Source organism: Vespula pensylvanica, chromosome 14, assembly GCF_014466175.1.
Source record: "Vespula pensylvanica isolate Volc-1 chromosome 14, ASM1446617v1, whole genome shotgun sequence".
NCBI classification, from domain to species: domain Eukaryota; kingdom Metazoa; phylum Arthropoda; class Insecta; order Hymenoptera; family Vespidae; genus Vespula; species Vespula pensylvanica.
This window is the reverse complement of record NC_057698.1, coordinates 4,073,661-4,091,864: the sequence shown is the minus strand read 5'-3', so window position 1 is coordinate 4,091,864 and position 18,204 is coordinate 4,073,661. Positions and strand designations below refer to the sequence as shown.

Sequence of the window (18,204 nt, the reverse complement as noted above, 5' to 3'; positions counted from 1 at the left end):
GATTGGTATAGGTCGGTTTTGCTTTTATTCTATCTTCTTTTTTCTTTTTGTTTTCTTTTTTCTTTTTGTTGTTGCCCGTCTTTCATACTTTCTTCTCCTATTAGATCGGACTTTTAAAAGAGTATCGGTAAAAAGCCGAAGAAAACTTTTTTCTGAAAAACTTTTCGCGCCCGACTACTGTACGGCGTTGTTGTTCTTTAAAAATGGTGCCAGACGAAATATACCAGTGATCGATGATTTACGCGTGTTCTCGATTACGAGCCCGTTGAAATTCGAACGTCGAAAATGTTTTTCAACTTCGCAGGCTTTTACGGATTTCGTTGTATCTGTATTTTTTTTTTTTTTTTCATTTATTTCCTTTTTTTTTTTTTAAATTAATCATCAAGCCGTCACACGTTGACGTTTTCTATTCCATTTTTTTTTTCTTTTTTAACAAGTGATAGTTAAAGGTGCGTTATGGTTAATCGTAAAATGTTTAATTCGAAGAGATGGAATTCTTTCTTCTTTCTTTTCTTTTTCTTCTTTATTTCAATTTATTTTACTTCGAAGATATTTCAGATAATCAAGTTGAATAGGATACCGTCTAGATTGACCGTATAACTTTGATAAAGATATCGTAAGATCTATATAGCAAGTTTTATATGCATCGTAGATAAATCGAGCCTTTTTGTCTTCACTATACCCTGTACGAACAGCTGATGACTTTGCATTATATGTTCAGTTACGCTTTCTCGAGTAACACACACACATACACACAAGCACATATATATATATATTCATGCACATTTATAATAAACATTCGCATATCATTTCTACATTTTTAGAAAAGATATATACGTTCGAAATTTGAAATCAAACGAGAAGATTAATGTGTATATTTAATATGTATATACATATATAGATTAATATGTATATACATATATAGATATCAACCATACATGATCGATATCTTGATTAACTATTACGATTGAATGTAACAATGTGATAACGTACACACACACATATATATATATAATATAATATATGTATACAATATAATATATACATAATGTATATAGATATATATTATATATACATACTACGCATATATGTACATATCCATATACATATATATATACATATTATATATATGTACACTATCACATTGTTACATTCAATCGTAATAGTTAATCAAGATATCGATCGTATATGGCTGATCAATGATCGACCTTCTCCACTATCCGCGCTCGATCGAAATTATCTGTCCGCTACACGTGCTTGCTCTCACGAGGGATAAAGTTACGAAATTAATCGAGAAGATCGAGTTGCTCGGACTTCCTTCCTTCCTTCGTAGTTCCAAGTTGTTCCTCTGGAGAAGTAAATTTCGACGAGGATGAAATGAAAAGGAAAAAGGAACGAAGAAGAAGACAAAAAAAAAAAGAAAAAGAAAAAGAAATAAAAAAGAAAAAGAAAAAAGAGAGAAGAAAAAGTATTGTTAAACGAAAAACTTTCTTCGACTTGGCAACGACAGAAAAATGAATAGAAAGAGAGAGAGAGAGAGAGAGAGAGAGAGAGAGAGAGAGAGAGAGAGAGAGAGAGAGAAAGAAAGAGAAAGATAGAGATAGTTTCTTCCCTTCTTTCAAAAAAGTTTTTCCCGCGTTAATTTCTTAGTGTCGTCGAATTCTCCCTGAGTTGAAAATTTATCTGATCACGCAAAGGACAAATTTGAGCTAATATAGGTTAATACTATCGTTGATTCAGTCGTTTCCGTCTAATGACAATACCACGACGAAAACGAGCTCGATCGATACTTCCCTCTTTCTCACCCTCTCTCTCTCTCTCTCTCTCTCTCTCTCTCTCTATCGTTCTCTTCCTCTGTCTCTTATATAATCGTCCTTATATTAATTAATTTCATTGAGCATCATTCAGTTCCCGATTAAAATGTTTTGTGGTAACTCGGCCGAACGAGTCTTCCGTTGGGTGTTTCCGCTATATAATCCTATGATTAATTTTAACAATGCAATATGTATCTAGAAACGACTGATGCATTGACTAATGGTCGTAATGACGAAACGACGAGAGGATTTCATGGTGATTTCAATCTGATCGCATTAAGAAATATAAAATGAATATTTTCTCATTCATTTGTATCTTCTTCTATTCCCTTTCTTTCCTTTTGCTTTTGTCTTTGTTCCTTTTTTCAATTCCTTCTTTCTTTCTTCTATTTCATTAACACTTGAGACTAATTTAAACGAAAGACTTCATTCGATTAACTTTTAATTCCTTTATTTTATATATCTGACCTCGTTCGAAACGATCAAACGTTTCGACGTTCGAAAATGTTGTTATCTAACGTCTATAAGGGGAAAACAACTTTCTAATCGATTTAAATTCACGCTTTAACGGCAAACAAATTTGTGTCCTTTACTTCGAACCGCACGTTTATTCCTCTTCCTTTCGGTTCCAACTTTTATTAGGGTCTAACTTGTCGGACATTCCACCAACCGACGACGTGTTGTCGTTTACCCAAGTCCGTTTACTTGACAAATCGTTTGCCAAAGTCTCTTTATCTCTAACGTATTATTCGCTTTAAGAATTCCACAGCTATCTAACAAATTCCAAAGGTCTTACTAAGAAAATCGTGTGACTTTGACGATCGTTTCAAAATAAAATACTTGAAAATCTTTTAACATGGATTGATGTTTAAATTAGATTGATATAATAATGATCGTATACATATATATATATATATATATATCTAATCCAAGACATTTTAATTCAATGATACTTTACTTTTTTTTATATATATTTAATTTGCTGATTATTATGAAATTAAATCTTGTAGATTAATATTCTCATGATTTATTCGGCAATTAATTTATAATAGATCTCTATATATTATTATTTAACGTATAATTATTCACTTTATTATTTACTTAGTATATATTATAATTTATAATACAATCTACATTATATATATATATATATATAAAAAAATATATATATTTATTAATATATTTTACTAATTATCATACATTATTAATATTAAATATTATTATATATTATTAATATATTATAATAAATAAATAAATAAATAAATATATATATATATATTAGAATCGTATCATAATCGATCAAATTAACTCATAGAACCTTAGAATATCGAAACGGACAAATTTCGTAAGATAGAGTAGAGAGTATATTTGTTTCCCTTTTTCTAAAAACTTTGACTGGAAAGCTCGGTAATCAAGGTTTAGATATGAGATCGGTGTGAATGTAAGAAAAAGAGGCTAGGATCAGCAAAAAAGAGAGAGATAAACAGACAGAGATAGACGAATAGAGGCACAGAAAGACGGAGAAAGAGAAATAGAGAGAAAGAGAGGTAGAAAGAGAGATAGAAAGAGAGAGAAAGAGAGCTTGGAAACGTCGCTTATCTGGACACGTAATGAAGCAAAGCACGCTTTGCGAAACGGTGAGGGAACGTGCACGAGACTGCACCCACGGGGCAAAACAATAATTACGCGCGAACAATAGGACGAGCATTGTTCTCGTACGCTTAACAAATGAGCTCGACCTCCGACCACAACGAACGTGGAACGACGATCTCTTCCTACGTAGCTTCTGGCTTCTTCGATCATTTACTTGGTCGCGTTACCTATTTTTTTCTCTTCTTTCCTTCCCTTCCCTTCCCTTCTATTTCCTTTCTTTTCCTTTTCTCTGGTTTTCTCTGTTCTCGTTTTTTTTTTCTTCTCTTTTTTTATTTCCCCTACCTTTCTTCATCTCTTTTGCTTTTGTTTTTCTCAGTCGAAAAAATTATCGTCTCGGCGACGACAAATATTATTTTTGTAAAAGAGAAAAGAAAGAAAAGGGGGAAAGTATTTTTAATACGTTGTGGATATGTTTAATACGTTGTGGATATGTTTGTTAATAAATAAATTATCGTTTTGTAAAAATTGTTTTGGTTTTAGATTGGAAGATACGACGGATGTGTGATCTTGTATCTATGAACTTTGTAATGTCATTTTTTGATGTATGTAAAATTGGTGATATTTTATATAAAGACATTTAATACATTTACGAGGAAGGAAACGACAAAATATTTTTGTTACGAAATTCATGGTTTTCTGTGGAAATATGTACTCGAGGTATTACGTTAGTAAAATATAAGTATATGGCAGGATATTACACATGCCGCTTGTAGATCATGATTATATAATATTAAAAAAAACTTTGCCAGCGGAGTGTAAATACAAACGTGAGTAAATATGAAATATTATTAAAGAATTTAATGAAGATATGGTGTTGAGAAGCCGAGACAGAAGAAATTGGAGTTACATTACTTTTTCAGCAAAAAGAAAAGAAAAGAAAAGAAAAGAAAAGAAAAGAAAAGAAAAACCACTCAAACGTTACAAAACAAAACGAAACAAAGCAAAAAGAAAGCAAATTAAGAGAAGAAACAATTAATAATAGAATGTTATTGTTATGAAATATTTTTTGTCGATTGCGATTATAATTGCAAATTAGATATAATCGTACGATTGATAAGAAATTGAAAAATAATTACGAATATTTTACAAATGTTTATTAATCCAAATATTAATTGAAAAAAAGGAAAAAGAAATCGGAAGATCGTTGATCGTGTATTTTAGTATCCTCTCCTCTCTTTCTCTTTTCTTAAGGTGATAGAAAAAAGAAGAAAACAAAAAAATCAAAAAAAAAAAAAAACAAAAAGATAAGGATCAGATCTATGTACAATGCTTTAGGAATTCAGAACTTATTATCAATACCACTGAGTACTCATCGAAGTTTCGATGGTAGTTAAAAGCAACTAGGATACTTGCCAATGGCGTCCGTAATGCATGCCAGACACCATCGGCTCGAGCAAACAAAATTTGCATAAGATTGTTAATAGAGGAGAATAATGCAGGTGAAAGGTGGAGATGAAAGAGAGAGGGAAAGACGGAGAGAGAGAGACAGAGAGAGAGAGAGAGAGATAGAGATAGACTAGAATGAAGAGTTCGTGAGAGTACCGGAAGAGAGGAAGGAAAGAGTGAAATTACATCGTACTGATCCTCTCTCATCTTAAAAGGCTCTTCAAACACGAAAGATCTTCCTTGAATCCCAAATGAATATTATAAATAAATTATTCGAACGAGACGATATCGATCTAATAGAAACAAGATTTACATTTATCATTGCATTTATTTAACACGTTGTAAAAGAAATTTGACAATGAATTGATTATTATCAGATAAGATTTATTTATCGAATGTTATTTGATATTAATAGGTAAATATAATGCATATATATATATATATATATATGTATATGTATATATATGTATGTATATATACATATATTTATTCGATCGGAATATCGTTTATTATTAATTTTATTCGTAGATACAATTTATTTATTTATTTAACACGATGCCAAATATCTATTGAATATTAATTAAAAGTGATATGAATTGTTGATGTTATTGTTAATACATCGATTTCAATACTTATCCGTGTATTTATTAACTGTTATATAATATTTTTCTTCTCCTCTTTTCTTTTCTTTTTTTTTTTTTTTTTTTTCGTTCTCATCACTCACATGCGAAGGAATTCGAACGTTGAAAAGAAAAGCAGATTTCTAATAAATTTTCGGATATCCTTTGGGTAATGCTTACTTTCTTCACCCTCTTTCCACGTCCATTCTATCGCTTGTACAATTTTTCAACGTGGATTTTACCATCGTATAAATTCGACCGGCGTGTTCATATTTTTACGTATTCGCTCGTTCTCGTTTTGTGTGTGGATGTGTTCTGGAAAAATTGTATGGACTGAAATGAAAGAGAAAAAAAAAGAAAGAAAGAAAGAAAGGTAGAAATTTCAAGGCTTAGCTAAGGGGTGGAAAGTAGCATTAACCTTTGGTAAGATTTTGTTGTAGTAACGTGTACAAAATTAAACTTTATGTTTTCGTCGTAAGAAAAAGAATAAAAAAAGAAGAAAGAAAGAAAGAAAGAAAGAAAGAAAGAAAGAAACAATCAAACAAACAAATAAATGAATCGGATAAAGTAAACGGCTCATTTAAGTTCATGCAATATACTTTATGAGATAGGAGAGAAAGCCAATGTTGGAGTTAACGTGGTTGACATGCTTTTTACGATGAAATTTTTGATCCATACTTGTATGCGTACTAACCAGATATACTACATATACCATAGACCTATACTTATACATATAGATATATACACGCTACCATACAACCCAAAGAGATATATACGAATAGTATCGTATTCCATCGTGATGCCGCGAGGAAGATAAATTTCTGCCATGGTAGAAGCTCAACGTTAACTAAATCGTTCGTCGAATGTCTCTATAAGCTTTATTCGTATGTAACGTTACAAAGCATAGCTATTATTTATTGCTTTGAATATTGTGTGAACATGTAACGATACCACAGCGTTCTGTTTTTGACAAACGTTATCATGCTTCTTGTCTCGAATCAAATAGAAATAGTATTACATAGTATAGTTTGTCTACTTTTTTTTTTTTATTTTTTATTGTTTGTATCTCTCTTCCCTTTCCTCACTATTTATTTTTGTTCATTTTGTTTTTGATTAATCGTTATTATCAATTTCTGTTTTTCTTTTTCTCCTTCTCCCCTTTTACTTCCTCCTTTGGAATAATTATGCGTAAGGATTGTATTCAAAATAACAACATCATTCTTTCGCAAATTTTTTTTCTATTCGTTTTAGGAGGAAAAAAAGAAAAATAAAAAAGAACAAAGAGAGGAAAGAAAAAAAGGAAAAGGAAAAGAATATTCTCTCTTTCCTCCATCTTTCTCTCTCTTTATTTTTGCCAAATGATCATTATCATTGTCTTCGTTTCTTTGTCCGTAGTCAATCGTTGTTAGAGTCTTACTTTCTTAAGAATAATTATTATTTCAAGAGTTTTCATTGGTAGCACGCACACACACGTATACACATATATTCACACACACACACACACACACACACACACACACACACACACACACACACACACACACACGTACACGTACACGTACACGTACACGTACACGTACACGTACATACGTACATAAACACACACAATGAACAAGAACTATCCAAAAGAAATACTATTTTTCCACGTTAACGTTCTCTATCCGTAAGAGAAAAGAAGAAAGTAGCGTTTTCAAGAAGAAACTCGGTTCTTTGTCTTCGAAAAAATTAAAGGAAAAAGTTCGCGGGTACAAAGGGAAAAAGGGGGGAGGGGTTGTTGGGGGAAAGAGGGTGAATGTTCTTTCGTCGTCGTCGTCGAGCTCGCTTAATCTCGTTTTCCTTAAAAATACTCACAACTTCTTTCGCGTACGTTCATGGATTCGTTTCCTTACATTCTCTCTTTCCTTCGGTTCTCGAGCCCGAAGCTTTCTTTTTCTTCTTTCCTTTTTTTTTCCTTCTTCTTATTTTTTTTTGTTTCTTTTCTTTTCTTTCCTTTTCTTTTTTTTTCTTCATTTTTGTTATACGTATCTTTAAAGGACTTCATTTTTCGAGAAGCAAAAGAAAATTCTCCTTTTTCATAATACTACGGTCGCTCTCAAACGTTGCCGTAGCAAAAGATAAAATCTGCAGGGTATACGGACAGGTTATTTTTTCAAGTTTGTACCATTTAGCCCTTCTACGATTTGCCCCTACATTAGAAATTACTACTACGTTCCGTGTCCTTTTGTACACGGTATAATCCTTCTTCGCTTCTGTTCCATAGTACGTACTTTTCATCCTTTTTTTTTTCTTTTCTTCTTTTCTTTTCCCTTTTCCCTTTTCTTTTTTTTCTTTTTTTTTTTATTCTCCACGCAATTTGTTACCCCTGTCCGGCGGCGTTTCTCTTTAAAAACTTGGCCTTTTTCACGTTGATCTTTTCAATGATTAAGTTAATGAAAAATTAATACTTCGTTTCTCGTCTGTACTTCACTTTTCTTCTTCTTCTCTTTTTTCTCCTTTTCGGAATATATAGTATGATATTTGCTAATGGACATTGTCGTCTTAAAATTTTTTAATTAAAGAAAAAAAAAAACAGAAAAAGAAATTGAACGGTATAAGAACGAGGTGAATTTTTCTTTTTCTTTTCTTTTCTTTTCTTTTCTTTTCTTTTTTTTTTTTTTTTGTTCAAAAGAAATTTCTTTCCTATAACTTTCATCATTTTGAAGATATTCAAGATAATGATACCAAATATTTAAGATGATATATTAAATCAGCTTGTACAGTATATACAGAATGGGATGATAATTGATTAACAATTTTTAAGTTATACACATTTTTTATAAACAAATACTACTGAAGTAAATCCATATTGTTTTGACGGAAAAAGATTTAATTTCGACTGATTAACGAAATTACGTAAATTAATAAATTATAAATAAATTATTTTTTCATCGAATAAATTTTATCGACAAAATTTGTGATCGTTAATTGTCACGTTTTCTATTTAAATGGGAATATTTCCAAAATTAAAATTCATAAATACTTGAAACTAATATTGTTGTAGAATTAGCGCAGAGTACTTGCAAAATAATTGTAGAATTAGCGCAGAGTAAACGCAGGATAAGCGTATAAAAAGGACTTATAAATATTTCTTAAATTAATATAATTTTTTGACATACATGGATTCATACTTCCTTATAGAGAATATTGTATTGCATTGGCCAATATCATCGAAAATATATAATTCTATTTAAAAAAACACAGTTGATCTTCATATATCCTTAAAGTAAATCTACCTGCAAAAAGATTATTATTATCATAGTATAGCACCTTTCGTCGCGTGCGACTTTTGTTATCAAAGTTTTTCCATATATCTAAAAGAAATGGTGATCAAAGTTACTCTTCCACTTTGTATATATATATATATATATATATATTTATTTATAATAATATCGAGAAATATGAATATATTTTACATATTTTTATATTTATATATCACATATTTCATAATATATCGAATATATTTATATATTTTTAAAATATATCGAGAAAAATGAAGAATAGTATGTATTCACAGAAAAGATTTATTCAAGAAAAAGAATGAAGCTTATTTTGTAATAAAAGAAATAATTTCTTTGCACTATCATTATAACAGCTGTGCTAATAGATATTCGACGATATGAACTATCAGCAACAACAAGTGGAACTTTAATTAAACCTATTATTAGAATTGTAATTTGCATTGTAGATCTCTTTCTATTTCTCTCTTTTTCTCTCTTTCTATCCCTCTCTCTCTCTCTCTCTCTCTCTCTCTCTCTCTCTCTCTCTCTCTCTCTCTCTCTTGTACTTTTTTTCCATTTCTTTCTTTCGCCAAATTCACGATAAACGACTGGGAGAGAAGTGACTTGCGAAAGAATACGAAGAACAAAAGGGGAGATAAAGAAAGGGGAAAGTGGTAAGGGGTGGGGAGAGTGAGTATGGAGGACGAAGTTGTTCGTCGTGTCTTATCTTTCGTCCAACTAGGATACACGAAAGAAGTTATACGAGAAGCTTTACGAGACAGGAAGACGTAACAGGAAGCCCATTATTTTTCTTAATACTATAAGCTTTAACAAGAACAAACCACACAGAGGAAATCAACAAGAAGAAAATAAAGAAGAAAATAACGATAGCAACGAAAGAAAAAATAAAAGAAAGAAAGAAGGAAAGAAAAAGGAAGAAAGAAAGAAAGAGAAAAAGAAAGAAAAAGGAGACAAGTATGTAATTTGACGATAAACGACACCGTTCAATCACGATTAATCTCGTTCCATTGATACTATACGACTGATAACACGTCATCATGTCGCGATCGTTATTTTCAATTGCTAGTGTAATAATAAACCTTTTTCATTCGAAGGAATGAGAAGAGTGACGATGAGGAAACTTTATTATTTTCCCGAGTAATTATCCCGAGTAATATTATAGTGAAAAGTTTTGTAAACAGACAGATAGAAGAGTACATAACACCGTTATTAGAAACTTTGCTGCCCTTTTGTTTCCTAAGATAAACGACTAATTGTTGTACCTACAATATTGACATAAGTTTTAGATGATAGCGAGAAATCTGGACGAATTTTAATCTCCTTCGCTATGACGACGACGACGACGACGACGACGATAAGGACGAGGACGAGAATGACGTACGAAATTAGATTAGCTTTTTTATTCGGAAAAAGATCGGACGAATAGAGCACGATTTGCATTCCATGTCTGACGGTTGCTCGAAAGATTTTTAAACGATGTGTGACTTTCGTGTATAAGCCGAATACCAGAATAAAAGATGTACAATGGAACCGTATCTTTTTGTAATATACATATCTATACATATGTATATGTATGTGTGAACAAAAAGCATGGATGCATTTTTTGTCCTCCATTCAATATTTTTCTCTTTGTCTTTTTATTACATACGCAAGAATGAATTCCTATGCGATATACTTTCAAAATCGGCCACGTTTTACCTTAATAATAATAAATCCCTTAAACTCGGTGAATATATTTTCGACAATCTTTTATTCGCGCTAGAATGCTTATAATATTATAGATACATATGTATAAGTAAATCGAGTTGAAATATTCTCGGAATTATTTCCCATTACTCTTTTCTCTCTCTCTCTCTCTCTCTCTCTCTCTCTCTCTCTCTAGCTAGATGAATATTTTTCTCTGGCCGATATTCCAAAGTGAAATTCCACGCACTGTGTTTTCACAATTGCGATATGAACGCGTTGCTTTTCAGTATTTGAAATGAAAATGTTGTGTGAGAGAAGGAAAGGTATAAAGGTTTAATCTCAAGTTACGATGCTTCGATAATGTAGGTGTACATTCAGCATACATTTCATAATGGAAAGCATACGTACACGAGGATCTTGCGGTATGCACGTGAAAGAAAAAAAGTAATCACTTCTTTCGAACCACGAGAGAGAAAGAGAAAGAGAGAGAGAGAGAGAGAGAGAGTTATTAGGCAGATTCTAGGAAAAAGATTAGAGTTTTGTTCGTTGCTAATCCTTCTCTGGTAAAGCAACGAGAGAATGTTCAACGTAATGTAATTGGTAACGCCTGAAGACGAGCAACCCTTCATACATTGTTTAATGAATTATAGTTATCCAGTGATTGTTACGTAATATATTATCCATATATTGTTATCCAGAATATCCATTGATGAGAGTCGTCAAACCTTCGTGTTATAGACAATACGTTCATTTATATATCTCTACATTGTACGCCTTAATGAATGTATCAAATAGCAGTTAATACAATAAGGAGTGTTGCCTATATTCAGGCGCGCGATACTCGATATTTTGTATGATATAAAAAAAAATCGATAGAACAAACACGCTAGACCTATTAACGAGTTTCGTTCTAAATTCCTTTCGAATGAACCAGTTCACGAACATTCTGTTAATTTCTTTTTCTTTTTATCTTTTTATTCTCTTATCCATTCTCGTTCTTTTTTTTTTTTTTTTTTTCCTTTGCGGTTTGGCTTTACATCAAACTTGCTTCATTCGACGCCGTAACTTGCATGTTTGTACGCATTTCAACGAGTGTATTTCCTACAATCCTTCTACGGGGTGAGAGTGGCGTATTTTTTTGTCGGGTAATATAAATTTCGACGCTCTGGGGAAGCGTATTTACCGTACGAATTTGGGTTATATCGTAGCGTGGCACTGGTAGCTTTTGCGGTAGCGAAAAAAAAGAAAAGGTGAAAATTATTTTCAAAATTTAACGCGATATTCTCTTTTCTTTTCTTTCTCTCTTTCTCTTTCTCTTTATTCTTCTTCTTAACAACAAATACGAGAAGAAGAGTTAACTAATTTGTCAGATCGTTCAAAAGTTATATCAGCTACATACGTGTGTGTGCCGTAGTAGAAACTTTAGTTCTATAGAAAGTAAACGAATGAAAGGAGTTTTCATAAAGCGAAATACGAGAAAGTGCTCGACGATAATTCCGACCATTGTCGAGGTATCCTCTTTATTTCTCGTAAAAAAGATACAAAAAAAAAACAAAAAAAAAAAGACAAAAAGAAGAAATAAAAAATAATAAAAGAAGGAAAAGAAAAAGAAAAAGAAATTTGAAAAATAACAAATACTGAAAAAAATAAAAAATGGTAACGTTAACAACCCAGCGTGCGATAGAATCATATAGCATAGAAAATTTCTAGTCGAATGAAACGACCAATCCAAAAGATATTTTGCATTCGTAAACGTGACAATTTCGCGAGAAAATAATGAATTAAGCATTAAAGTCAACCGGAGTCGTGGTAGATATGATTTATACGTTCGCAACTCGAATAGAATGCTTATTTACTGTTGCAATACGATCGTTGACTTAGAATTTTATCGGATCGTTCTCGCTATGGGGATCCTCGGTTTCTGAACTTTTCTCCATCTATAGACGGTAACTCTCGCGACAATGACAGCTTTAGTTCTCATGTATTCGTGTTAGTACGACATCGCGATGTTGGTCGAGTCGTTTTATCTAGGAAAATCGAGAAAAAGTGTAACAGAGAAAGAAATGCAGAAGACAACGAGAGAGTGAGAAAGAGATAGAGAGAGAGAGAGAGAGAGAGAGAGAGAGAGAGAGAGAGAGAGAGAGAGAGAATGAGAGCGAAAGTGAAAGAGTGAGAGAGAGAGAGAGAAAGAGATGGAGATAGAGAAAGGTGCTTTGAGAGCGCTTATAAAAGCGCGTCTCGTAAAATTGCGACAACTGCGTTGCCAATGGTTATATCTATTGTGTCGGTTGAGTCACAGTAGGACTATATTCTCCTCGAAATGGACACTAACGTACGCTTATACTACTCAACGACGACGTTGCAATTTCCACGATTTCAACAATTCCATGGGGGTTGCGTGTAGGTTCTTCTTCCATTTGCAAGCATTTTTTGTCAATTCCTTTTTTTTGTCACCCCCTTCCGAAAAGTCTTTTGTTGCCTGTAACATTTCCATTATTCTCTTTCCCCTATTTTTTCCTCTTTTATTTTTTCTCTTCTTTCTACATGTATGGCGTTCGATAAATCGTTAACAACGAGTAGAAAGAATAATATGGATTCTTTGATCGAATTGGAATTTTACAATGCAAAAATGAAGAATATATATATATATATTATACATATATTACATATTATATATATAGAATATATACATACATACATATATACACATTATTTATGCAAAAAATATATATTATATTATGAGAATATATATATATATATTTACACATATTTTCTTGGTATATATCGTCATATTATATTAACATTAATATTTAATGTCTTTCTACAATCGTTCTATTCTTTTTCATTGATATTAGAACCTGAAATAAGCAACGGGTGAAATTGTTCGCTTATCTCGTACGTGATAATATACATATATGCATATATACATATACATACACACACACGTACATACATACATACATACATACATACATACATACATACATACATACATACATACATACATACATACATACATACATACATACATACATACATACATACATACATACATACATATATACATACATATATATATATATATATATATATATATATATATATATATATATATATATATATATATATATTAAAAGGCGTTGTTGCAAGAAGAAAGTTGAAAAAACGTAGGTGTACGTCTCTCTTTTACTTCTACAATCAAGAAAGAGGGAAAACGATACTACACGTAGCTCTTGTGTAATCTACGCGTATCCCGTTTCTAAAGTTCTTTCTACCGTTTCTTCGTAGTTTTATCTTCGGTCATACATAATTTACACGACACCCGAGGCTAACGTCATATAAGTCCACCTTGCGTTTTAAAGTCTTTTGCTTTGACTCTATCTTTTTCTTTCTTTCCTCCCTCTCTCTTTCTCTCTCTTTCTTTCTCTCTTCACTCTCTCCTCTCTCATTCTCCTTCTCTCTCTCTCTCTCTCTCTCTCTCTCTCTCTCTCTGATACTATTTACTTCTTCCCCCGAGTCGTTTTATCTTCCACTTTTCATTCGTTCGGATTTATTCTCTTATTTATTCTCCTCTGAATACATGGCGAATAATTATTCATGCATAATTAACATATTTCATCGTTCACGTACACGTTCTAAATAAATACGTAGATGTGTATACGTATATCCACATACTTCTACTATCTTTCGTCGAAATTGCATAAAGACGTTGAAAGTTCTATTTTCCCAAGGGAAGGGAAGAAAAGAGAATGAAGAGGAGGGGGGTGGAAGAGATAGGAGACTCTCGAATATTTTCTTCATCGTATAAGCATCGCATTAAATTTATCCCGTTATATTCTGTAAATTGGGACACAATTTTCTTCTTTCTCTCTCTCTCTCTCTCTCTCTTTCTCTCTCTTTCTCTTTCTCTCTCTATTTATCCCTTCTTTTCTTTGTCTCTTAGTCTCCCTTTCTTTCTCTCATCTCTTTTTCTCTTTCATGTTATATATATATATATATATATATATATATATATATATATATACGTACACACACATATTATGAAATTTGTAAAGTCGAGTCGACGATATGCTCGGTCGAAAAGCTGCATATTCTTGTATTGCGTTCACCTGTTTATATGTACGCGTATGTCTCTGTATACGTAAGTAGGATGTACCAGACGAGATTCGCTTATGAAAACCATCCGTTCTTCTCTAAATATTTGGGTATTTTCATAAAAGGCGGTAGGAGGGGAGTAGTAGAAAAAGAGATGAAGAGAAAGAGATAGAGATAGATAAATAGATAGATAGATAGATAGATAGAGAGAAAGAGAAAGAGAAAAAGAGAAAGAGAGACAGCAAAGCAACGTATTCAAGAATGACAAACGCATATTTCTTCGACGTGGGCGAAAAGAGGAACGTGACTTCGGCCAAGCAGCCGCATAATATGTCGATAAAGTGCGAGAAGGAGCTTTCGTTCTCTCCTGTAACTTCTAACCAGACTCTATCTATACAGATATGTGTGCTCACGTACGCGTCATATGTATATACACACACATACACACACACACATTCGTATAATATACATACACGTAATATACATAGATATATTTGTGTCTTCAAGACGAAGGAAGAAAAAGGAAAAACGATGAGAAGGGTTTTCCCACTCGAGACGACGAGCGTCGAGTGAACTTGAAAAGCTTTTTGAGATTTGCCTTTTTCCTTTTTTTTTCTTTTTCTTTCAGTCGCATCTTTTCTTTATTTCTCATCATCTTCTTTTTCTTTTTCTTCTTGTGCTTCTTCCTCTTTTTCTTCCTCTTCTTTTTCTTCTTCTTCTTCTTCTGCTTCTTCTTCTTGTGCTTTTTCGTCTTGTTCTTCTATTGCTTCTTTTCTTTTGCTTCTTTGTATTCTTTGTCCTCTTTTTCTGTTTCTTCGTCTTCTTTACTTCCTCTACTTCCTCGTCTTTTTCTTCTTCTTTTGCTTTCTCGTGTTTTTCTTCTTCTTCTGCTTCTTTGTATTCTTTGTCTTCTTCTTCTTCTTCTTCTTCCTTTACCTCTTCTTTCTCATCTTCTACTTTTTCGTCTTCTTCTTCTTCTTTTTCTTCTTCTACTTCTGCTTCTTTGTATTCTTGGTTTTCTTCTTCTTGCTTCAACTCTTCTTCTTCACCTTCTACTTCTTCGTTTTCTTCTTCTTCTTCTTCTTCTTCTTTTACTTCTTTTTTCTCTTCTTTTACTTCTTTTTTCTCTTCTTTTACTTCTTCGTCTTCTTATCTTTCTTTTATCTTTGCTTCTTCTTCTTCTTTCTTACTCTCTCTCTCTCTCTCTCTCTCTCTCTCTCTCTCTCTCTCTCTCTCTCTATCTCAAATGTTACGTCAAAGTATCTCATGACTTAACGTCAAGCTTAAAACATTGGAATATATTTTATTTTAACAATTCATCAATTATCTCCTACTATCTTGCTCAATTACTTTAACGTGACATATTATATCCTTGGACGAAAATTGTGAAACGTTTACTGTACGAGATACGAATATCGATTGTAGAGTTCACGATTTCTTCTTCAAGGAGATAGATCTATGTTATATTGAAGAAGATAGATAGATAAAGAGAGAAAGAAAGAGAGAGACAGATAGATAGAGAGAGAGAGAGAGAGAGAGAGAGAGAGAGAGAGAGAGAGAGAGGAAAGGAGAATAAATTTGAACACGTTCGATATTGAAAGATTATTAGAAAAACGAAGAGATGAAATTTTATTCGTCGTGTAATATCGATCGTTCTATTACGTTATCCTTGTCTGATGAAGTTTTAGATACTTTAGAATCTTCTTTAATATCCTCCGAATGAGAACCTTCAAACCTTTCGATATATACCCACATCAAAATTATTACGTGATCGATTCTTTAAAGAAGGTCTATCATTCTCCCTTTTCTATCTTTTTTCTTTTTTTTTTTTTTTTCTTTCTCTTCTTTTCGTTATTACTAAGTGCAAGGGTTTCCATCGTCGTAGGTTTATGTAAAAATCTTTTCAAAATTTTGTGATCCTTATTTTTATATTCCTTTTTTATTTTTTTTATTTTTTTTTTTTTTTATTTGTCCTCCTACGATATAAGGCTTTAATACACGAAGCATGAAATTGTTTTCTTAATTTCGTATTAGTGCCTTTATAGTTTTCTCAAAGGAATACGAAATAAAATCGTTTTTTATATAATCATTTGGGTTACATTTTCTGAGAAAAAAGAAGGAAAGGAAAAGAAAAACTGAAAAAAATCGCTTACCAATTTTTATGGGTCGAGAAGCGCCCTGATTGTACGGAAGCAGCGTTAAGAGAGTTAACACGATGAAAGGTAGAACGTTGCGCCGGTACGAAGCCATAATAGATATAATACTGCCGGTCTGAAAAGAGAGGATATAATTTTATTAAAGCGATTTATTAGTAGAAACGTGGTAGACGCTGAACGCTTTATGGATATTATTTTTAACACCATCGTCATTTAATTTGTAGCGACTCTATCAATTTCTCAATTATTGGTCGACGTTTATGCGATTGAAATATTTAATTGGGATGAATTATTATATATATATATATATATATATATATATATTATGTACATACATATACATATATATAATGTAAAGAATGTTTTGTTTGGGTTTTGTTTCTTTTAAAAATTTTTTTTTTATGATGAATACATTTCAAATAAAATCACGTATTTCCTAAAGAACAAACGATATTTGTTTCACAAATATATTTTCTTCAACAATTTTCTTCGGATTTTTCGAAAAATTTCTACGGGAAATAACGTAAACAACTCAAGATTGATAGCTTCTTGCGGCTTGATTCATCCCGTCAGATATAGCATCGAACACGCAAACCTATCATTCTCGATCTGTTTGCATGTAAATCTTCAAGAAGATCTCAACGATATAAGGTTTTCACTCGTTCAACAAGAGGAACGCTTTTTCCTCCTGCTAGGTCTTTTCCTAAAAAGGATTTGACAAAATTTTAGATCGGTATTTTCCTTCTCTTGAAAGATGTTTATCGTCAATGTTATCTTAACATTAATATATTATTATTATTATTATTATTATTATTATTATTATTATTATATATACCTCACTATAGATATACGTCATGTTGAAATAAATAAAAACATTCATATCATACAAAAGAAAGAAAGAAAAGATTTGAAAATTCAAAGAACAGTATTTTCCGAGGAAGAATATTTCTTAATAAAAAAGAAAAAGAAAAAAAGAAAAAAGAAGAAAGAAAGAAAGAATAAATAAAAATTTACACTCATGTTATTATCGATCTTATCCTATCAATTACTATTAATCATTTTTTCTACTCGACGTATAATTGAATCCACGATTAAATAAATAATACTTTACATTTAACAGTACCTCGTATAGACACTCGGTTCATCGTCGTTTAAATGACAATTCTATAGAATAAGTTCTACAATCTGATCATAAAGTGAACGAACGAACAAACGAACGAACGAACGAACGAACGAACGAACGAACGAACGATTGAACCCGTCTTTTTGATGTCTGTTTGATAAGACGCCAAAGTATATTACCTTAGGACATCCGCACTCACTTTGTTCGTAATCTCAAGGATGAAGACATGGACTATCAAGAGACAGCGAATTGTCAGGGTGTAACGATCGCAGGTCAGGACGATCAAGCTTGCAATTACAAGAGAAGCCCTGCTACACGATTCGCCGTAAACGGACGGAGAGTAAGTACGTTCTCATTCGGTGACATACACTGACATATGTGGGTATACGAATG

The 18,204-nt window shown here is 32.0% G+C and overlaps 1 protein-coding gene across 1 annotated transcript in view; it reads right to left on the bottom strand.

The window, feature by feature from the left end:
- LOC122634342 (glutamate receptor ionotropic, kainate 2-like) overlaps window positions 1-18,204 on the bottom strand; it is a 50,319-nt gene that overhangs the window by 19,317 nt on the left and 12,798 nt on the right. The window contains exon 2 of the mRNA XM_043823194.1: window positions 16,686-16,803. Within this exon, the coding sequence (XP_043679129.1) occupies window positions 16,686-16,803 (118 nt within the window). The remainder of the gene's footprint in view (window positions 1-16,685; window positions 16,804-18,204) is intronic.